Genomic DNA, 21,580 nt, shown 5'->3' on the forward strand with positions numbered 1-21,580 from the left:
GGGCACATGCGTGGGTTCTAAGAGAACTTTGAGAATTTCATGGATGGTAGCAACTCACTAGGTAACGAGGGGAATTTAGGCAACTTAGGAGAAATCAGGATTTCAAAGGAGGTTTCACAGAGGATGGTGATCCTGTCTTGCACTGACCAGCCCTGTTCCTTGGAGCCACTTCTCAGGAGGAGAAATCCTGCTCTGAATGTCTGATAGGCCTCACTGTGTGCGGCATCTATGGGTGTGAACAAGCATGGGCAGCAGTGTGTGTGTCTGTGTGTGTGTGTCTACGGGTGTGAACAAGCATGGGCAGCAGTGTGTGTGTCTGTGTGTGTGTCTACGGGTGTGAACAAGCATGGGCAGCAGTGTGTGTGTGTGTGTGTGTGTGTCTACGGGTGTGAACAAGCATGGGCAGCAGTGTGTGTGTGTGTCTACGGGTGTGAACAAGCATGGGCAGCAGTGTGTGTGTGTGTGTGTGTCTACGGGTGTGAACAAGCATCGGCAGCAGTGTGTGTGTGTGTGTGTCTACGGGTGTGAACAAGCATGGGCAGCGGTGTGTGTGTGTGTCTACAGGTGTGAACAAGCATGGGCAGTGGTGTGTGTGTATGTCTATGGGTGTGAACAAGCATGGGCAGCTCTGTGTGTGTGTCTATGGGTGTGAAGAAGCACGGGCAGCAGTGTGTGTGTGTGTCTACGGGTGTGAACAAGCATGGGCAGCAGTGTGTGTGTCTGTGTGTGTGTGTCTACGGGTGTGAACAAGCATGGGCAGCAGTGTGTGTGTGTGTGTGTGTCTACGGGTGTGAACAAGCATGGGCAGCAGTGTGTGTGTCTACGGGTGTGAACAAGCATGGGCAGCAGTGTGTGTGTGTGTGTGTGTGTGTCTACGGGTGTGAACAAGCATGGGCAGCAGTGTGTGTGTGTGTGTGTGTGTGTCTACGGGTGTGAACAAGCATGAGCAGCAGTGTGTGTGTGTCTACGGGTGTGAACAAGCATGGGCAGCAATGTGTGTGTGTGTGTGTGTGTCTATGGGTGTGAACAAGCATGGGCAGCAGTGTGTGTGTGTGTGTGTGTGTCTACGGGTGTGAACAAGCATGGGCAGCAGTGTGTGTGTGTCTACAGGTGTGAACAAGCATGGGCAGCAGTGTGTGTGTGTGTGTGTGTGTGTCTATGGCTGTGAACAAGCATGGGCAGCAGTGTGTGTGTGTGTGTGTGTGTCTATGGGTGTGAACAAGTATGGGCAGCAGTGTGTGTGTGTGTGTGTGTCTATGGGTGTGAACAAGCATGGGCAGCAGTGTGTAAGTGTGTCTACGGGTGTGAACAAGCATGGGCAGCAGTGTGTGTGTGTCTACGGGTGTGAACAAGCATGGGCAGCAGTGTGTGTGTGTCTACGGGTGTGAACAAGCATGGGCAGCAGTGTGTGTCTACGGGTGTGAACAAGCATGGGCAGCAGTGTGTGTGTGTCTATGGCTGTGAACAAGCATGGGCAGTAGTGTGTGTGTGTCTACAGGTGTGAACAAGCATGGGCAGTAGTGTGTGTGTGTGTATACAGGTGTGAACAAGCATAGGCAGTAGTGTGTGTGTGTGTATACAGGTGTGAACAAGCATAGGCAGTAGTGTGTGTGTGTGTGTGTGTGTCTATGAGTGTGAACAAGCATAGGCAGTAGTGTGTGTGTGTGTCTATGGGTGTGAACAAGCATGGGCAGCGGTGTGTGTGTGTGTCTTCTGAGACTGTCCTCAATTCATCTGACATGTGACTGAAGCTGAGTGAACAATGAGTGAATGAACAGCAGCTTCCATGGCCCTTCCCCACTACACGGCGGCTGTGAGCACATACTTGTTCTTGAAGCTTGTTCTTCTCCTTCCTGGCTTCCTCCAGCTGCAGCTGCAGTTCCTGGATCTGCCCAATGTCAGCAGCAGACTGGTGAGATGAAAAGTGTCACCTGAGACCACAGGCTTTGCTGGAAGTCCCTTGTTCTCCCACCACAGATATGTGCACACCACAGAGTGTCTATGACAACAGCTAGTTCTAAAGGGCCCCTCACATCCCCCCAGTATCTCAGCGAGAGCGGTTCATTCCCACGCCATAGCCCATAGCTTTGGTCAACTGTCCAGCACCTTATCATACACCCTTGAGAGCCCAGATGGAATTAGATGGCTGCAGCACTAGGGCCAGAACTCGGAGGAAAGAGTACTATTTGAGGTCAGGTAACTGGGGTTCTAGATGTGGATTCCAGTCATAGCAAGGCGCAGAACCTCTCTGCACCTCAGTGTCCCCATATGTAAAACTGGCTGATGGTCTCTGCTGAGACCCTCTACATAGGGTCTGACTGAAGACTAAATGAGGCAATGGAGAGTCCTTAAGAAAGAGTTGAGCCAAATGGCTGAATGTGACTATCCCTAGAGAGGATTCCAGAGGGGAGGAGGGCTCCTTGCTATTTCCCACAGGTATTTATTCTTTTACAGTACTTATAATGGGTGTACTAATTTACTGCTTTTGTAAATCAACAAATAAATGTCCATCTTGAACAAAAGTAAGTTTGAGTCATGATTCCTACTTACCTTTGTGGTTTATCCTCAAAGGTCCTGAGACCAGAGAGTGGCCCGACTGAGTCCCCTGCTCACTGTCCCCGCCCACCCACCCAAGGCCGCCAAGCCTTCTCTGCCCAAAGCCACTACCTGAGCAATGAGGTCCTTGTGCTTCTGCATGAGATCGTTCAGATCGTCCTGGTCCTCATCAATGCGCTTCAGGAGGTCTGCCCTCTCAAACTGCAGCCGGTACAGCTGCTCGTCCACCTGGCAGAGCAGGACGAGGGCAGGTGAGGTAGGAGGGGGTGGGAGAGGGTCTGCTGGGGGGAGGGGTGATGAGCAGCAGGGAGGCTTGCCCGTGGGTGTGTCAGGTGGGTGAATGTCTACCTGAAAGGGAGGCCACAGCTGTGCCAACGCCTCCTGTGGGTATGTCACGCATGTGTGCACACTAGGCAGGCATGAGGCTGGCTGTATGAATGCAGCATGTGTATGTGAATAGATGTGTAAGCCCACCCAGGAATCTACTCATATACAGTCTAAGTGTGCATGGTGCATATGTGTGAGCAATCTCAGTAACTATGGCTAAACTTAGATGCTTACTTTACCTACAAGGGTCTTTATTTGGAGGTGCGTCTGTGACCTTGTGAGTGTGTACATTCATCCCTGTACATGTGTGTGTGTCAACGTTTATGGGCAGGTTCCCCTCGATCTAGCACCAACCAAACCTGGGACAGAAGGGCCAGATATAAGCTTTTGCCAATAAATCTCTAGCTCCACCTAAACTTTAGGGTTTTACATGTTGTGTATAAATTTAAGCCGACCCTGTACACCCAGAGAGGGCACACAGAAACCACACCCAATCTTCACAAGCATAATAGATCTGTGATATATGTTCATTTGTCCCTATTCAGCGCTGAGCTCCCAGATGGCTGGGGTCCTTTTAGGAGTAAGTCCAAACGGGCTCCGCCTGGAAGTCTGGACCTGAAGAAGTAGCCCGGCAAAAGTGACCACGTGCCCTCCTGGGTCTACCACAGGCGACTGGGGGTGGCTGGCATGGTGTGGGCTCACAACAGATAGCTGTGCTCCCACTTCCGCTTCCGGTGCTGAGCGAACGACAGGCTCGGACTGGAAGTGTACCCCAGGGCTGAGCACCCTGGGTCCACAGGGGGCGCCTTGCCTCCCTTCACACAGCTGACCCTCACACGCACCCCGACGGCTGGATCACACTCAGCTCGGAGAAGGCTGCCAGTGCTCTCCGAGTGCCGAGCACTCAGTGGGTCTATGAGGGACGTCTGGACCTCCTCGTACAGTACAGGGCGTGCCCCGGCCCCTCCCGCTGTGCCCGTGGCGGCCCCGCCCCCGGAGGCACAGGTACCAGGCTCTTGCTGCGGGTCATGCTCTCCAGCTCGCTGTGCATGTTCTCCAGGTCTGCCGTCAGCGCCTTCTGGGTCTTCAAGGCATCTTCACACTTGGCTTCACTCTGCTCCAGCTGGACCCGGCAAGAGGGGGAGAGGCGAGGGGAGAGGTCTCATGAAGTGGCCCCCTTGATCGGCCCTCCCCGCCGGCCTGGCCCCGCCCCTTCCAGGAAGGGGCGTGCAGGCGACCCTTCCATCTTCAGGGCTCTTCATCAACCCACGGAGCGGGCAGCAGAGCTGTCTGAGGTAGAGGCGGCCAGGTTCCAAGCCCACTCAACACTGAGGAAGCCCTGTCCCACAAACTAAGGCCAGGCCACCCCCGATTTAGCGCCAGGGGTGAGCCCCCACCCATTCAGCGGGTACTTGCTGCCACCCACTCAGCACTTGGCACACACAACACACTCATGGTGGCCCCTGCCCTCCTACGGGGGAGACAGGAAGGGACAGGTAATGACAGTACAAGGAAGAGGAGGGCATGAGGACCCTGGAACACAGGATGGGGGCCCGGAAGGCTTCCTAGAGGAGCTGCTCATAGTTCATTCAGTGGGGACTTGCCAAGCAGATGTTTTCAATCAGAATTGTGAACCCCCTTTTAAATGGTATGCAAAATATTCTATGTGTGAGCACCTCCCGGTACATGACTTCACTAGATTCCTGAAGGTTAAGAGCCACTGACTTCAAGTTTCTCTTTCTCGACCTTTCTTTTCTCTTCCTTCTGTCCACTTGCACACAGCAGGCCCCCTATGCTAGCACAGTGGGGCCAAGGGAGTGGGTACAAGGACCTCTGTGGCCCCAGAGGACAAACATTTTCCACTGGAGAAACCATATTCGTGCATAAACCCTAAGTCTGCGATTGAGCATCCCCCCATTCTACGGTTTCTGAACCCTAGAATCTCTGAGCAGAAAACCACCTTATAAATCACTGAAGGCAAGCGCTTAAGGTTCAGAGAGGGCTGGAGCCTTGTTTGGAGTCACACAGCTGCAAGGAGCAAAGACACCACCTGAATCGTCCAGACCAGCTTGCTTTCTCAACTGCCAGGCCACAGTCCTCCAAAATAGTAAATGACATTAAGGTTGGTGCCAACAGACAGGGGGGGAAAAAGCAAGCTAGACTTCTACTGAAATGTCATGCACACAATCAGCTCCCTGAGGCCACCCAGCGAAGAGGCCCCATTGATCACTGTAAGGAAAATGGGGGGCCAGGGCAGAGGATGCCCCAAGGACAGTTGGCCAAGGGGGTCTCTGTGGGGAAAGGCCGCCTGGAACCACGCTCATCTTCCTCAGCACATCCGGGAGCTCGGCCCGACGTTAGTGTCACAATAACAACACTGGAGCTGGGGAGCAGGCAGGCTGCCTTTGTTCCAGTATCACCTGGCAGTCCTGGGGCAGACCTGGGAGGTGTGTGCCGCTGATACCCCCAGCGCACAGCCGGGAAACCAAGGCCCCAGCCTCCTCCCGCAGCTTCCTGGCCCGGTGCCTCTAATCCCAGCCCCACGCCCTGCCAGCAGCCACAGTTCCCCAAAGCTCCATCCTCAAGGCTGTAAGGAAAGTGTGTTTCTGCAGCAGGGCCCCGTGCTGGGCTGGGTGGGGAGGGCTCGGTGGCCCATTTCCCTCAGCAACTGGGAGGGACTGAGACACACTGAGAAAAATGATGTGGAGCAGGGGAGGTAATTGGCGATGTTAGAGCATAATCGACAGAGGAAATGAGAAGTCAGGCATGGGCTCATCTCCCCCGCAGGTGACTCCGGGGCCTCTGGGAAGGCAGGGCAGGGGGTGGTGGGGTGGAGGGCTCCTCTGCAGGCTGGCAGGGCAAAGCCAGTTCTCGATTCAGGCACAAGTCAGAGGCCTCGTTAAGGAGAGGCACTTAATGCAACTAACACCTAAAAGATGCAAAGGAAATAGCCAGGTGGAGCTTTCAGTGGGAAGGTTCCCTGAACGGAGGCAACAGGAAGTGCAAAGGTCCTGAGGCAGGAACAGCAAGGAGCCTGGTGCTGCAGAACAGAAAGGCAGCTAGTATGGCTGGTCATACCAACAAAAGTCCGTCCAGTCAAAGCTATGGTTTTTCCAGTAGTCATGTACAGATGTGAGAGTTGGACTATAAAGAAAGCTGAGCACCGAAGAATTGATGCTTTTGATCTGTGGTGTTGGAGAAGATGCTTGAGAGTCCCTTGGACTGCAAGGAGACCCAAGCAGTCCATCCTAAAGGAGATCAGTCCTGGGTGTTCACTGGAAGGACTGATGCTGAAGCTGAAACTCCCAATATTTTGGCCACATGATGCAAAGAACCGACTCACTGGAAAAGACCCTGATTCTGGGAAAGACTGAAGGCAGGAGGGGACGACAGAGGATGAGATGGTTGGATGGCATCATCAACACGATGGACATGAGTTTGAGTAAACTTTGGGAGTTGGTGATGGACAGGGAAGCCTGGCATGCTGCAGTCCATGATGTCGTAAGGTCAGACACGACTAAGCAACTGAACTGAACTGATAACTGGTCAGCCTCACAGAGAGGGCCAGGAGGCGGCGATGCTGAGGAAGTGGGTGGGAGTCACAGCAGTGAGCCGGGGTGCCAAGTTCAGGTTTGTTTCAGTCTGCAAGAAAACCACACTCTCTAAGGAGGGCAGCGTGATCTCCCTCTGGCTGCCATGGAAGGATGCACTTTTGTGGACAAAATTAGCAACAGGGCAGCCAGAGAGGATGCTGCTGTGGTCCTTCAGGAAGAGGTTGGTGGAGTGCTTCAATCAGAGAGGAAGTGGGGAGAAATGGAAGGGTCTACACAGGGCGGTGTACAAGGAACAAAGAAACAGGCAGGCAGGAGCAGATGGGCCAGCACGGGAGATGATGTCAGATAACTAGCAGTGGAAGGAGGTGTCCGGCAGGGGCCCTGCCAGGCCGAGTCGCTAGGCCCAGAGCCAGGAGGCAAGGGAGAGTTCAAGTGGAGCCCACAGACGACGCAGTTCCCATCTGCTGAGCCCCGCCTTTGGCTGAAGGAGGGTTTCATCAACATGATGCCGCTGGTCCTCAGAACCCCCACAGAGGGAAGGCTGTATTTTCTGTCCCCTGGTGCTCAGCGATAAAGAATCCACCTGCCAATGCAGGAGACACAGGTTTGATCCCTGGGGAGGGAAGATATCCTGGGGAAGGAAACAGCAACCCACTCCAGTATTCTTGCCTGGAGAATCCCATGGACAGAGGAGCCTGGCAGGGTATAGTCCATGGGGTCGCAAAGAGTCGGACATGACTTATCCACTGAGCATGCACACATATCTGACATGCTCCTTCCTTTCCCCAGGCTCCCTGGAGCAAGCCGGGCAAGAGACAGCTCATCCCTCCCTAGGCAGAGAGGGGCAGAGGTGGCATGCAGGCAGAACACGGGGCTGCAGGCGTCGGTTTCAGCTCCTGTCGGGCTGGAGAGAGGATTATCTTGCTCCTGATGGTTCAGGAATCAATGGTCACACCTGCTACTGTTGCTTGGGGACCATGTCCGGTACATGGCCTCTATCTGCCTGACTTCTCAACAGCCCCACGAGGTCCCTAGGAGAAAAGGTGTCGCTGTGAGGACCAACTGACCTCGGAGGAAACAGAGGTTCATGGAGGTGAAGTGACTCGCTCCCAGGCACATGGCCAGCAGCGGGGAAACCTGGTTGGTCCAACCCCAGAGGCCAAGCCTTTAACCACTGTACTCTGCTGCCCCTCATGGAAAGCCACACTCTGAAAAGAGCAGAATGGATTAAATAAAGAGAGAACTCCAACTGTAGAGAATACAGCCCAGAGGCTTGCTGTGACCACGGAAGCCACTCAGTCCTGTCACCATGACCTGAGGCAGGTGGGGCTGTAGAATGACAGGGAGACAAAGCAGGGAGAATTGACAGAACTCGGATTTCCTGGGAGGAAAGAGTTCACACCAAAGGGAAGCGGCAGGAAACCAAGCCATGCTGGCCCCTCTAAGCGCCAGGTGCACCGTGGGTGGGGTCAGACCTGGAGCGTCCGCCTTTCAGCAAGTCACTGAGCTCACCGTGCCTCAGTTTCCTCATCTATAGCATGGGCCTGGTCACATTCCAGGACCAGTGCAGAATAAATCAGTGAAAATCCGAGCATGCTTAGCACAGCACCTGGCGCTGAGACAATGCCAAAACAGGAATGGCGGAGATTGCTGTTGTCTCTTTCATCACTGGGCTTCCCTGATAGCTCAGGTGGTAAAGAATCTGCCTGCAATGCGGGAGATCCCGGTTCAATTCCTGGGTTGGTAAGATTCGCTGGAGAAGCGATCGGCCACCCACTCCAGTATTCTCGGCCTCCCTAGTGTCTCAGCCGGTAAAGAAATCTCCTGCAATGCGGGAGACCCGGGTTCGATCCCTGGGTTGGGAAGATCCCTTGGAGAAGGGAAAGGCTACCCATTCCAGTGTTCTGGCCTGGAGAATTCCATGGATTGTATAGTCCATGGGGTCGCAAACAGTTGGACACAACTGAGCAACTTTCACTTTCATCACTCACTAGCCTGAGAAGTGAGGACTTTCCAACCCTGTTTTAGAGGTGAAGAGAGTGCCAGAGAGGCCAAGCTGTCATGGTCACGGGGCCAGCAAGGCAGGGCCTGGACCACAATCCCAGGGAAGGGTTTTAGGCTTCCTGGCAGACTGGGACGGCTGGAGGGAGGGTGCTGGCCCCAGAGGCAAGCAAGTCAAGCAGGCCCAGGTTTCATCGGGTCTGGATGGGCAACACCGGACATCACCCCAGCTCACGGACTCCCCCGGGGAAGGCCCAGGGATGCTGCTGACGAGCTGTGTTAATGCCGAGCTTTAAAAATTTCAATTTATTACACTTTAGGGAGCGGGAAGAAATACAGGGCCATCTCAGGCTGATTTTCCATTATGGATGACGTAGTGGAAGAATAACTCACTGCACGTTATTTCCATATTGAGGCTGTGTGACTGACGTTTTTATGAAGTCGGGAGGAAGTCACAGCGGGGCTGAGATCAGATCCCTTGGGCTTGCGACGTGGCCACCGCCGCTCTGAAGGTGTCTTCCCGGGGGGAGGTCTGGGTGGAGCGGTCAGAGAGCAGAGGCTCCCCTGGAAGGTTGCCGGAGTCCCACCGCCAGCCCCACAGCCACGATGGCAACGAGTGTCCCGGGGGCAGCGGCCAGCACACCCATCAGCTCCAAGCCACCACCCGTCCCCGTGGATAAGCCCTCCCGGGTTCCAGGTGGGACCCCACCATGGTGGGGAGGGCTGGTGGAGAAAAGGCCCCCAGGATTTCCACCCCCTCTAGACCTGGGGTAGGGGCGGGACCCACAGCAGGCTCTCAGCGAAATAACCGATTGATTGATCTTCCAATTGATCTTCCAAAACAACCAATTGATCTTCCTACAAGTTCATGTTTTCTCTCCTTTCAAATCTTGTTTCTTGCAACATCAATACAATAATGTGCAAAGTTCATGGGTACAAAGCACCAAAATGCCTGTAATGGCCAGAAGCTCCTCTCCTCCTCGAGTAGTCTAGTCACCCCATCATCCACTCGCTGGATCAGCCACCCGTCCCAGCGCCTGCACAGGGCGGGGCGTCAGTTCCTCCCCAGCCACTGAGCCAGGAGACCTTGACCAGTGGCCACTGTGTACAGGAATGCCGGGGGCCGCGGCCCCGGCCTGGGCGGGCGCGGCGAGGTCCTGACTCCTGGACAGTGTGGGAGGACCCGGGAGGACCCTGGAGGCCCTGGAAGCCTGAGCTCTCGGGGGCAAGAGGAGGCGAACGGCACCCAGGATGGGAGTGCCACAGCAGCCCGGGGGGCTGTCGAGCACGTTGGGGAGGCGTCTGAGGCCCCGCTCTGGGCCAGGCGTAGCTCCGTGTTCACTCCCTTAACCCTGACGACAACACACTCGGCTCGGGTCAGCCGCCATTCTCACTGCTGTTTTTGGGGAAAATGATGGGTGGGGCGGTGAAGCGACTTAGCTTGGGTCACCCTGGCATTAAGTATCAGGCGGCCTGGACACCAGGCTCCCAGGGGCTGAGACTCCTCCCCCACGTGCTCGGCAGCCCCAGGCGCCCACAGTGCTTCCATGCTGGATGCGGCTCATCTCCTCTCACGCCCAAGCCATTGGTTAACTGCCCTCCTCTGTAACAGTGGTCCCCACCACACAGGCTCCGGAAGGGGAATCTGGCGATGTGACTGCACATGCCTACTCTCTTTTCTTTGGATAACAGCACCCCTATCTTCTCTGCAAAGAATGTCCATCCCTCAGATGCCTGTGATGGGGCCGACACCCCTCCCTCGAGCCCAGAGGAGAAGCTCATGAATCAGACTTGCCAGTCAGAGCACTGCCTTCTTTGGCCTCAGCGGTTGGTCGTGGGACAGTAGCAAGGCTGACACCAGGATTCTGGCTGTGACTACGGACACAGCTTTTTCTGACACAGGATGTAAGCCTGGAGTGTCCATCCTGCCCCCAAAAGGAAGAGACTGCCTAAGAATAAAAGCTGACCTCAAGGTGCTGAGCCACGAGATGTTCTTGATGTCATGACTGGAGCACCTAGATCTAGCCAAGCCTGAAGGCAGTCGTAGCCTCAGAACCTTTCAGATTTTTCAGCCTGTCACATCCCTTTTTCTGTTTAATGAACTGTGAGCTGTGCAGTTGTTCCCTGGAACCCAGACACTGGCTGAGTGAGGGAGTCAGAAGAGCTAATACATACAGAGTCAGCCACAGAGTAAACCCCTGTGCCCAAAGCTGGATCCAAGGAGCTCCCTCCAAAACCCTTTGACAGCGTAACAGCCATGTATTTCCTAATCTGTGTGTAGACCCCTCCTGGTAGGGGGATAAATACTGACAGTCCCCCTTCCCTATTATTCAGTGGGGAGATGAAGACAGGATGAGATTTTTTCGACACCAACCACATCAGATACCGCGCGGGCCTTGAGGTTTATCACAACTGTAGCCCACCACAGCCATGCAGGGGAGGAATCAGCCTGGGCAGGGAAGTGACTTGCCCAAGGTCAGAGTCAAGTCCGTGAGACTCTCAACCCAAGCTGAAGGAAAAAAAACAAAACCCCCGCTCTTTCTGGGCCACCACCAGCCCCCTCTGCACACAGCCTTTCTCTGCTGCTGGGTCTGTCTCAGGCATTCTCTCTCCAACACCCACCCTCTCATTCAGTGGGAGGAGGGCGATTGAGATTCCCAGCACACAGGCATCAACTACAAACCGAAGAATAGCAGTGCTTTCCCGTGCGATGCCATCTGCCCGCTCCAAATACCCAAGGTAAAATGTTTGCTTTGGACTTATTAAGCTACGAGACGAGTTGACTTGACACACAGAATGAGCTGGGGAAAGAGGGAAAATTCTGATATTTCAGCAGAGTGATCAGAACCTGGATTTCTGGGTCTGACTGAACAACTCAGAGGATTTAAAAATACCACAGAGCAAATGCCATGGGAAGTGTTCTAAGAAATGGTGGCTTTGGCGGGCTAATCTCAACACACCCTGGCCCGTGGCGTCCCAGCAGCACGCCCAGAAGTTACCCTTTAGTAGGAAGCTTTTCCCTGGAGGCAGTCACCAACATCTCAAACTACACACAGCCCTGATAGAGAACAAATTTACTAAATGTGAACATACTAAAAATATCAGGTCAGGTCCACCGATGGTCTGTCCAGCTTAGGAGCTGGATGACAGCGGCCTCCAGGGAAATTTCCTAAGACCGTATGGTGGTTCCTCTCTGTGTCCTTGATCTCCAATCACTTGGGCATATTCTAAACGTTCTGTGACTTTCCGTACACTGTGCTAGAAGACCATCATTTATCGACGCGCTGAAATGCTCTCTGAGGATTTACTTTCCACCGCCCTCATCTCAGAGTAGTAACAATCATCATGACGAGTAGGGCAATAATAGTATCCGCTCTCTGTGGATGCTGACCACGTGTCTGTTAATTTGCAACACATACTGACTCTTGTCTTCATTTTACTGATGAGGAAACTGAGGCTCAGAGAGCCTCTGTGATATTCCAGTTAACGTGTCAAGGTCACATAGCTATTAAATGATGACTGGAGCCAGGAAGTGAACCGAGGTCGCTTTTAAACGCACAGCTTTTCCTTGTGAGCCCTGTGTCATGTGTTTACCACCTGCTGAGTAAAGCAGGTCTCCTTTCACTTGTTTTAAGTCTGTTTGAGCGTTCAGGAGCCCTTTCTAATTTTGTTGGAGAAGGAAATGGCAACCCACTCCAGTATTCTTGCCTGGAAAACCCCATGGACAGAGGAGCCTGGTGGACTACAGTACATGGGGTCGCAAACAGTCAGACACGACTGAGCGACTTCACTTTCACATTTTGTATTACAGGACCAAAGGACAGCACAGGTCCTACATGACTGAACAGACTTCAAGAATTTCCTTCCTGTCTTCCCTCTGGGGATGGATTTGTAACACACTCCAAAGAGAGAGAGAAAAAAAATACAAACTTGAAAAAGCAGGATAAAATACTCAAAAAAGGTCCTCCCTGCCTCCATCCATTCATGCCCCCCTTTTGGTGATATTCCAGCTCCCCAGTGCTCACCTAAATAGCATAGCATCTGAGCACCTCCACGTCTGTCTTCCCACTGGACAGGGGCTCTGAAGGGTCACTGGGCCTTGCGGTAGGGACTCCACACCTATGCGCAGAGGGAGCGAGGCTGCAAGACAAGCTCAGCGCATTGCTGAATCGGCCCCAGTCAGCGGGGCTGCTGTCTTGCCCCCTGAGCTGCCCACGGCCTCGTGTGGCTACAGGAGCCCCGGATGCCCCCTCCTGAGGCCACCCACTGCCCGGCCGTTCATAATGGCTCTAAGTCTAGATAACTTACATGCCCATCAATAGCAAAGGGGCTAAATCGTGATGCAGTTAGAAACCAGCAAGGAGAAGGACCCAATGACCATGCGCAGTGTCATCAGCAAGTCTCATCTGCATCAGTAGACCAAGGACAGCGAGACGGGGTTGGCGGGGGGCTGCAGAATGGGAACAGGCTGAGGGTGGGAATGCAGGTCAGGAGCCACAGGAGCAGATGATGAACCCAGAAATGGCTCTTAAATCAGCATCTGGCTCATTGGCCTCTCCCTTAAATCTGCGGGAACCTTTTGAGAACAAAAGGTCTTAGGGAGAGCCCAGAGGGAGGGCCCTTTTATCTTCCCCAGAATTACTTAGGACTTGAAGCTCTGGCTCTAGGGTGACCAGTTCATCCCTGTCTGCCTGGAACTTTTTTGGTTTTAAGATCAGAAGTCTCGTGTCCCAGGAACACCCTCAGACCCACACAAATCCAAGCGGCTTTGAAATGAAAAACACACGCCTTCCAATTCTAGGTCACCCAGGTGGAAGAAGTTTCTACCACACAACTGGCCCGAACTTGTCCAAAATTCTAGCGTCATAAAATACAAAGACAGAGGCTCTATGGGCAGTGTCACAAGACTGAACACAACTGTGACACAGTCTAGGCTGGACCCTGAACAGGGAGAAAAATGGCTACAAAGAATGTGAGTAAAACAACAGGCAAAATCAGAATAGTCAGCAGACAGCATAAGGGGTCAGCAAAGTTTTCCTTCAAGTGCAAGCTGCCGAGTGTTTTAGGCTCTGCAGGCCTAGAGGCAAAATGGAAGGATAAATGCGGGTACTTATCTAACTTTATATGTGGCTATTTAAAAACAAAACCTCTCTCAGCTCTCAGGCTGTAATAAAAAAACAAAGCAAAATAAAACAAAAACGAAAAATCAGGCAGCATGGGCTGGACTTGGCCTGTGAGCCTGAGTTTGCTGACCCCTGGGTTAGAATATCCATGCTAAAATTTCCAATTTTGATAAGGGTAAAGAGATTTCACATCTGTAACTTGTTTTCAAATAATTCAGAGGATGTAATTTAGTGAGAAAATGATACCGCGAACATGGCAAAAAGTTAAAAGCTGAGGAATCTAGGTGAAGGATTTAAAGGAATCCTTTGAACTATCCTTATAATTTTTTGGTACACTGGAAATTCTTTCAAGATACATTATTTAAAGTACATCCTAGGAACCTCCTGGTGGTCCAGTGGAGGCTCAGGTTTGATCTCTGGTCGGGAAACTGAGATCCCATGTGCTGTGCGGCATGACCAATACACACGTAATAATAAATAAATAAATACAATTCATCCCAGTTGCCCCCCAAACTCTGTGACTTTGGGTGGGATTCTCATATGCTGAGCTTCCTGCTGCAGAGAAGGGACTACTGAATGCTGGCTGCTTCCTGTGGGGACTCTGCCACCCGGTGAGGCCTTGCTCACGTGCAGAGCTCTGGCGCCAGAGGACAGGTCCCTCTACTCGAGGGACTCGCTACATTGAAGTGGGTTGGGGGCACAGAGTTAGGTCATGATCTCTAAGCTCTTGGCCCCATGACTGGCTGAGTGTAAACCATGGATGTCTGCCATCAGTGTCTGTGTTCCCATGGTAACGATGGCCCCAGGGGCTGGCCGGGCTCTCTGAGAGGCTGGCCCTCCACAGCTGAACAGTTCATCTATGCTTCGAGGGCTAAGCATAGATGGCATTCCCTGTCTGCCATGAAACCAGCCTCTTCCCACTTCATCACAGCCTTGGAAGTGTCAATATTTGTGGGGTGAGCAGACCGCTGATAACCATGTTTTTAACCAATTACAATTTGGTCTTTATCTTTCTCTGATAGGAGGTTATGTTAATATTGAATCAATTTACTCCAACATAATCTTTAAGAAAGTCTCTTCAAATAAAACATCCAGAACCACCAACAAACCACCTGTTCCATGGTTTCGGGCTGGAGAGACGTGCTCCCAAAGTGTCCGCTCACACTAAAGACTCCACTGGGATGACCCTCCGAGAGCCCACTAGTTATTTTCAATGTCTTGCAGAAGCATGGGTGATGCCTGATGACCACCATCCTGGTTAAGGGCAAAGGGGACCCTCAGTCTTCCGTGCACTGGTGGGGACTACTGGGAGTCCACTGTGTGGAAGACGCACCAGGCCCAATGGGCCTACCCGAGGGCTTAGTTGTATGTGGGATCCCCGTGGGATGTGAGATCTTCCCAGACCAGGGATCAAACCCATGCCCCCTGCATTGGCAGGTGGATTCTTTACCGCTGGACCACCAGGGAAGTCCTGGACTGTGCATCTTTAAAGGTCAAATTGAGGGAGGTGGATTGTGCCTCGGATGGATCCCAAATGCAAAGAACCAGATGGTATTTGTATTTTAAAAAATCTCTCCTCAAAGATCAGGTGGCAGAAAGATTGCTTGTGTAAGACGGGAGGCCGGCAGACTTGAGAGAGTGCTGAATGAGACACACAGGTGGTGTGGGCTGAGAAGGGGGCAGGCAGGCAGGGGCAGGGTGCCAGGGCTCTGCAGGGGGCCCAATGGCTAAGGCCTGGCGACAGCTTTGTCCTCAGCAGGCAGGGGGAAGACAGCCCCCCGCAGGAATTCAGTAAACAACTGAAGAGCTCAGGCACTCTTTTCCATTTAACCAAAAGAAAAAAAAAAAGCAAATGACATATTTCCTTTCTGGAGGAGGCAAAGGTCAAAGGCATGAATTAAAAAAAAATAAGGTAGCCACTGCCCAGAGCAGACAGCATTCTCCACTTCCTCCTCGGAGCCAGGTGCAGGCATCTGCTGCTCACAGATGTTATTTATGCATAGCGATTATCTCAATTATATATCTTGGTGGCTGGGATTGCTTCTGTCTCCAGATTAGTTTGTTTCCAGTGGAAACATTCCCTGGGAATTAATTAGTAATTGCTCCTAAAGAACGTGCGTCATTAGACCCACCCCACACATTGCCTTGTCTACCTGTTCCCCCAGGTCGTGTAAAATCCCAGCCCGAATCCAAAGTCTTCCATCAGGCAACTCAGGGTGGGGGTGGGGGGATGTAGGAGCCAGTAGGCAGCCCTGTGTTTAAAAATCCCTGCCTGACAGGTTTCAGTTTAGGGAATTCCAATCCAGGGTCTAGGGTGCTTTCTCCCAGCCCAGAAGCTGGGAATATCATGACTGTTTTTCTTCAGTAAGAACAAGGAACCTCTGACAGGCAGGGTGACTTATTCAGAATCGTACAACTAACTCGTTAAACAGCAGAGGCGGGATTAGAACTCATGAGGTGTGCATCTTCCGTGTTTTATCACAGGGTCTTAAACCTCAAGTGTTAACTCAGACAGCACCAAGTCTTCCAATGGAGGGAAACTGAGTAGAAAGAGACAATTTTCTCAGGATTCTAGAAGGTGGGGCGAGGGGCTCTTTGTCCACATGGGAAGAATCCAGGGGCCCTGGGAGATGCTCTAAGGCAGGGGTCCTCAACCTCTGGGGTCTAATGCCTGATGATCTGAGGTGGAGCCGATGGAAAAACAAGTAAATGTAACACGCTTGAATCATCATGAAACCATCCCAGCCTGGTCCCTAAAAAAAGTACCTTCCACGAAACCAGTCCCTGGTGCCAACAAGGGGCCACTACTCCGAGGAGATCCTCCCACGCCTCTGGCTGAGCAGGGCGTGCCACACATCACTGCTTCCGCTGGCCTTGAAGCCTGCCGTTTTTCACAAGCACTGCTGACCGCACTTGTGCCTGCTCTGTAGCTCCCAGTCACCTTTGGGATAAGGCCCCAACTCTTTAGCCAGGCTCAGTAAACCATTCATGGCTGACTCCAGCCTCAAAGAGCAGCATTATCCTCTCTGCCCTTACCTTGGGGAACACTGTATACCAGCGATACAATGCACAACTGAGCATGCTCCATCACTCCGCCTGCCTCTGCCCCTGGACGCGCGGGTGCTTCCTCCCAGAACACCCACATGCGCCTTACTCAGCCAGCCTGTCACTTCCATCTTTAGGACGACAGCTGAAGCCACGAGCTCCTCTCCCACAGAGAAATTAGCTAACCCCCAACACTTCCCCAGGGGCTTCCCTGGTGGCTCAGTGGTAAAGAACCCCCTGCCAATGCAGGAGATGTGGGTTCGATCCCTGGGTGGGGAAGATCCCTTGGAGGGGGGCATGGTAACCCACTTCAGTATTCTTGTCTGGAGAATCCCATGGACAGTGGAGCCTGGTGTGCAGTCCATGGGGTTGCAGAAGAGTCAGACATGACTTAGTGACTAAATAACAACATTCCCCAGTAAAGATCTTGTCACCCTGCTGGCAACAGTCTCCTCTGAGGCCGGCCTCTCCCTGGACTGGGAGCCCCTGTCGAGAAGGGCACTTCCTTATCCCCACCGCCTGGCCTCAAATCATCCCAGAGTGGACACCGCATCAGCACTCACTAAATGTACACAGTTTGCTCTCTGAGAGGTGCTTTCAAACGCGTTCCCTCTTATCTGCCCTGAGAGAAAACCTTTCTCTAGGTTACCCGGCGCCAAGGTTAGCAAGCTGTAGAGGCTTTGGAGGGTATTCAAGCTCTTCAAACCTATCCTGGCAGCACCTCATCACTGCCCCCGCCCCCCCCCCCCCCACACACACACACATGCCTGGGCCACCAGGAGATGACAATGCTCTGATTTAGGAGAAGGGCTCATGGAAGCCCACGGTGAAGGTCACAAAACTAGCAAGTGCTGGAACCACTTCCCCTTACTCAATATTTAACGAATTTTAAAACTGGTTGAACTAGGCTCTGTCACACTAATATAATCTCACCATCAGTCTTCTCACCTGCAAAATGGGCCCATGCCATGGAACTTGAAAGGGTGTTTTGAAGGATAAACAGAACCCACATTTCCCAAATGGTGGTCCTAAGACCAGCATCGGATTTCCCTCATGTGACTGTTAAAAACACAGATGCTGGGTTTCAACAAAGGGAAAAAAAGGAGGACGGGGGATCTAGAAATCTGTGATTTTTAAACAATGCTTGTTATGTGATGTGCAGCCAAGTCCGGGGACTCCGAAATTCCAAGGAAAAGCCTACACGTGGTGGGTGCCAGAAAAATGCTCACATCGTGGCACAGAACTGGCGGCAGTAAGACAGAGACTGCTGTGTGCCCTGGGGAAGTCGCTCGGCCTCTCGGAACCTGTTTCCTAGGTAGTGAAATGGCTCCAAAACAGAAGTCGCCACCTCCCAGAGTTCTGGTGAAGATGACCTAAATAAAGACACTTCTCGTTGCCACCTGACCCACCAGTCCCATCAGCTTCAAACTAGCCCCAGTGTGCCTCCTTTTGCTGTCTCCATTTAACCCCAGAGGCCATCTCCTCCAGCCCAGAGGGGTATACCAGCCTAACGGCACCCACTCAGCCCTCCTCGATCCACTCCCCACACAGGCGTGAATCAGACTGTGTCACGCCCCGCTCAGGATGCCCCAACGGCTTCTCATCACCGCTGGAATAAAATCCAAACCTTCCGGGCCCCACACGTTATGGCCGCTGCCTGCTCCTCCTTCTCCCAGGGGAGGCTAGCTGACCCATCCAAGCTAAACGAGACCTGCACAATTCCCTATTCCCTTTATTACTGATGGTAACTCTGCATGTTCCCTTTACTACCTGAATTAAGGTGTGGGATGTTTCTGCTTATTTGCATCATTGTTTGCTCTTTCCCATCAGACGTCAGCTGCATGAGGAGAGGACCGCGCCTCTCTTGCTAACCGTAATGCACTTAGATCTAGCATGTCGCCGGGCACTCGGTGGATGCTGCATAAATACTGAATGAAGGGATGAATGAACAGGTCAGCACCATCCCCAGCACTGAGGATGCAGCAAACTTAGCTCTCTCCTCCCCTCCCGCTTGTGCTCCCTGCCTCTGTCCCCAGAGCCTTCAGGTACAGGACAACTCCCATACCTGGGAGAGGAGAGCCAGCAGTGCCCGATGTCATCACTGCTTTATTTGATTAGCTCTGACTCCGGCATCCAGGACACGTGTGCTGGGAGTCAAAGCAACTGTACCCTGACCTCTGGTCCACGCAATCCCATCCTTATAACGATTTCCATGACAACGGCCACAGAAAGCCAAGGCTGCGAATTCCCTTTGATAGGAGCCAGACGCAGAGACAGGGAAGAAGGACTTTCAGAAGAATGAAGCTCTTTGATTCAGCGCAAGGCGCCTTCATTAAATACCACTATTTTCCAAGAACACACATTTTAACCCTGCAGAGGGAGGTTTCTCATGAATAAGAAAAAGAAAAACAGAAAAGGAGAAGAAACAAAACCACTGCGGTTCCTTTTCAAGAACATTCACCTCTGGGGTGAGGAGGGCTTGGATGGCATCAGGAATATTTTGATGGAAGATGGGCTGAACACAGGGTCCCCTGCCAAGGGAGCTGCATGAACCCGAGATGCCTGAGAGATGGCTGAGTGCTTGGACATCCTGCCCGCCTGACAGAGGCGGCTCGGGTCCTCCATCTGCCTGGTCAGTCACACAGACAGGAAGAAACAAGGTAAGACAAAAGAGCTCCCAGATTCTGCACTTGGACTCATGAGCCTGGGATTTGAATTCCAACCCTGCCACCCACCTGATGTGTTACCTTGGGTACACTGCTTCCCACCTCCAGACAGAATCTTCCCATCTGTAAAATGGGCACAAGACCACTTGCCCTCCCCCAGGGATACCACAAGGATCAAGGGAGGAGGACACGCTCAAGCACACGTGATTCTAATGTTCTGACACAGCCATAAAGAAAATGACTGACCAACTGTCCCGGTTTCTCTGGGACTGAGGGCTTGCCCAGGACATGGGACTTTTAGCGGTAACTTTTAGAACAGTCCACGCCCATCACATCTCCTGAGGTGGTCGGGTCCCTCCTGGCCTCACCTCCCATCCACCTCCAATGCTCCTCTGAGGCAGCCAGGGACGGTGGGGTCTGGAAATCTGGGTTTAAATTCTGATTCTGCATCGTCTAGCTGTGAGACTCAGTGGGTCACTTCCCCCCTTGCCACCCCGTCCCCCCGCTTGTGAATGGAGATGATGATACTCATGTAGGATGTGCATTATCAGCGCTATCTGTTTCATACCCAGCTCTGCTGGTCACCACTCATGTGCACATGCAGGCCGACACAGACACACACACAGTCACAGACGTGCTGTGCTCACCGTTCCGCCCAAGCGCCCTGATCTGCCCGAGGCCTCAAAACTCATTTGCTTCGGCCATAAAGAAGGGAACAGGCTCCCTAGTCATTTCTGAACCCCTGTCCTCATGTATCACATCTACACGACCCACCCAGCCCCGCCATGCCACCCACCTCCCCACAGGTGTGTGAAAGTCAGAGGTCAGGGCTGTGACCGTGGCCACATCTGGAGAACCACTATCCCCCTGCCGGCTGCAGTCTCCTCCCCACCCAGCTCCGAGAGGCCCGTGACACCCACCTGGCTCTGCACTTTCTCCAGCTCCTCCTTGCTGACCGACGTCTTGCCGTCCTCCATGGTCCCCAGCAGGAGCTGCACGTCTGACAGCAGCGCGTGAGTCCTCCTGAGGTCCCTCCGAAGACGCTTCTCCACGTCAAAGTCCCGATGGCCGATCTGGAAGCCAAGGGAAAGTTCCTGTGAGCTAGGATGGCAAAGCAGTGGCCAGGGTCCAAGTTCTCTGGAACCAGGCTCCCTGAGTTCAGATCCTGCCTCCACCACTCATACTGTGGACCATGGACAAGACCTTTCTCCTTCCCAAGCCTCAGCCTTCTCACCTGCGCAACAGGAGTGGCAGCAACCACACAGGCCTGCTGTGGGAATTAGGTGCTTAGCCCAGAGCACGACCCACAGCAAAGGCACAACAGTCGGAGCTGCTGTCATGACTGTTTTCACACCCTGAAATGATCCAAGTCATCCTGGCTCACAATGTGTACCAAAGCATCACCTTGTGAGAGCCAACACGTCGGGTGAGGCCCTCTGCTGACAGAAGTCAGGACAGCAGTGACCCCCAAGGGGCAGAGACTGGGTAATACAGGAGGGGCACTGCTAGCGGGGTTATGAGTGGCGCTCATCTGGGTGCTGGCTTTGTGAGCTGATGAAAATTCCATGCGCTATACAGGAGGGGTGAGGTATGCGTCTGTGTGAGTATGTCACAGATCAGTGAATGGTGTTAGAAACTGCTGTGCTGCTCTTCAAGGTCTAAAAGACACATTTCTGTCACTCGAGTTGGTCTCTTCTGCTAGTATAAAGACAGACCAGGGGCTTCCCTGGTGGTCCAGTGGCTAAGACTCCGCACTGCCAATGCAGAGGCCCCGGGTTTGATCCCTAGTCGGGGAAACAGATCCCACATGCCACAATGAAGACTGAAGACCTGGCACAGCCAAATAAATAAATAGATATTTTAAAAATAAAAATAAAGTCACACAAATTAAAAAAAAAAAAGGCCATTTTCTGCAGAGGAACCTTGCCCAGAGGTGAGCACATTCTGTCACCCAGGACCCTGTCCTCCAAGGGACCAGTAGTCAAGTGGCCCCTGAAGAAGCCGCAGCCTGGACTCTGCACCAGGAGGGCGGATTAGATCCGTTGACAACTCCCAGTGGCCAACGACACAGGCTGAGACAAACCAAGGGAGGTGAAGAAACACACAGGGGCCTGATGAAATCCCGACAGCCCACAGTCTCCCCTAGAAACAGAACAGTGGCTTCAAAAGCACTGGGGCTAATGTCTCTGAAAGAAACTAAAATCCCGTTCTCTGCAGGAGACCAGAGGAGAGCAGCATTGTTGGAGGGGTTTAAAGAAAATGGGGTGCACGTTCGTCCTCCACGGGACCCAGTTTCTCCACCCCTGGA

General features: G+C 52.8%; 1 protein-coding gene across 4 annotated transcripts in view; it reads right to left on the minus strand.

Moving 5' to 3' along the window:
* The window catches only part of MYO18B (myosin XVIIIB), a 232,385-nt gene that overhangs the window by 68,081 nt on the left and 142,724 nt on the right, over nucleotides 1-21,580 (minus strand). For all 4 annotated transcript variants that reach the window (XM_027566459.1, XM_027566456.1, XM_027566457.1 and 1 more), the window contains 4 exons: nucleotides 20,193-20,345; nucleotides 3,893-4,006; nucleotides 2,668-2,784; nucleotides 1,826-1,909 (listed from right to left, as the gene is read on the minus strand). In XM_027566459.1, the coding sequence (XP_027422260.1) occupies nucleotides 1,826-1,909; nucleotides 2,668-2,784; nucleotides 3,893-4,006; nucleotides 20,193-20,345 (468 nt within the window). The remainder of the gene's footprint in view (nucleotides 1-1,825; nucleotides 1,910-2,667; nucleotides 2,785-3,892; nucleotides 4,007-20,192; nucleotides 20,346-21,580) is intronic.

This window comes from Bos indicus x Bos taurus, chromosome 17 (genome assembly GCF_003369695.1).
Source record: "Bos indicus x Bos taurus breed Angus x Brahman F1 hybrid chromosome 17, Bos_hybrid_MaternalHap_v2.0, whole genome shotgun sequence".
NCBI classification, from domain to species: Eukaryota; Metazoa; Chordata; class Mammalia; order Artiodactyla; family Bovidae; genus Bos; species Bos indicus x Bos taurus.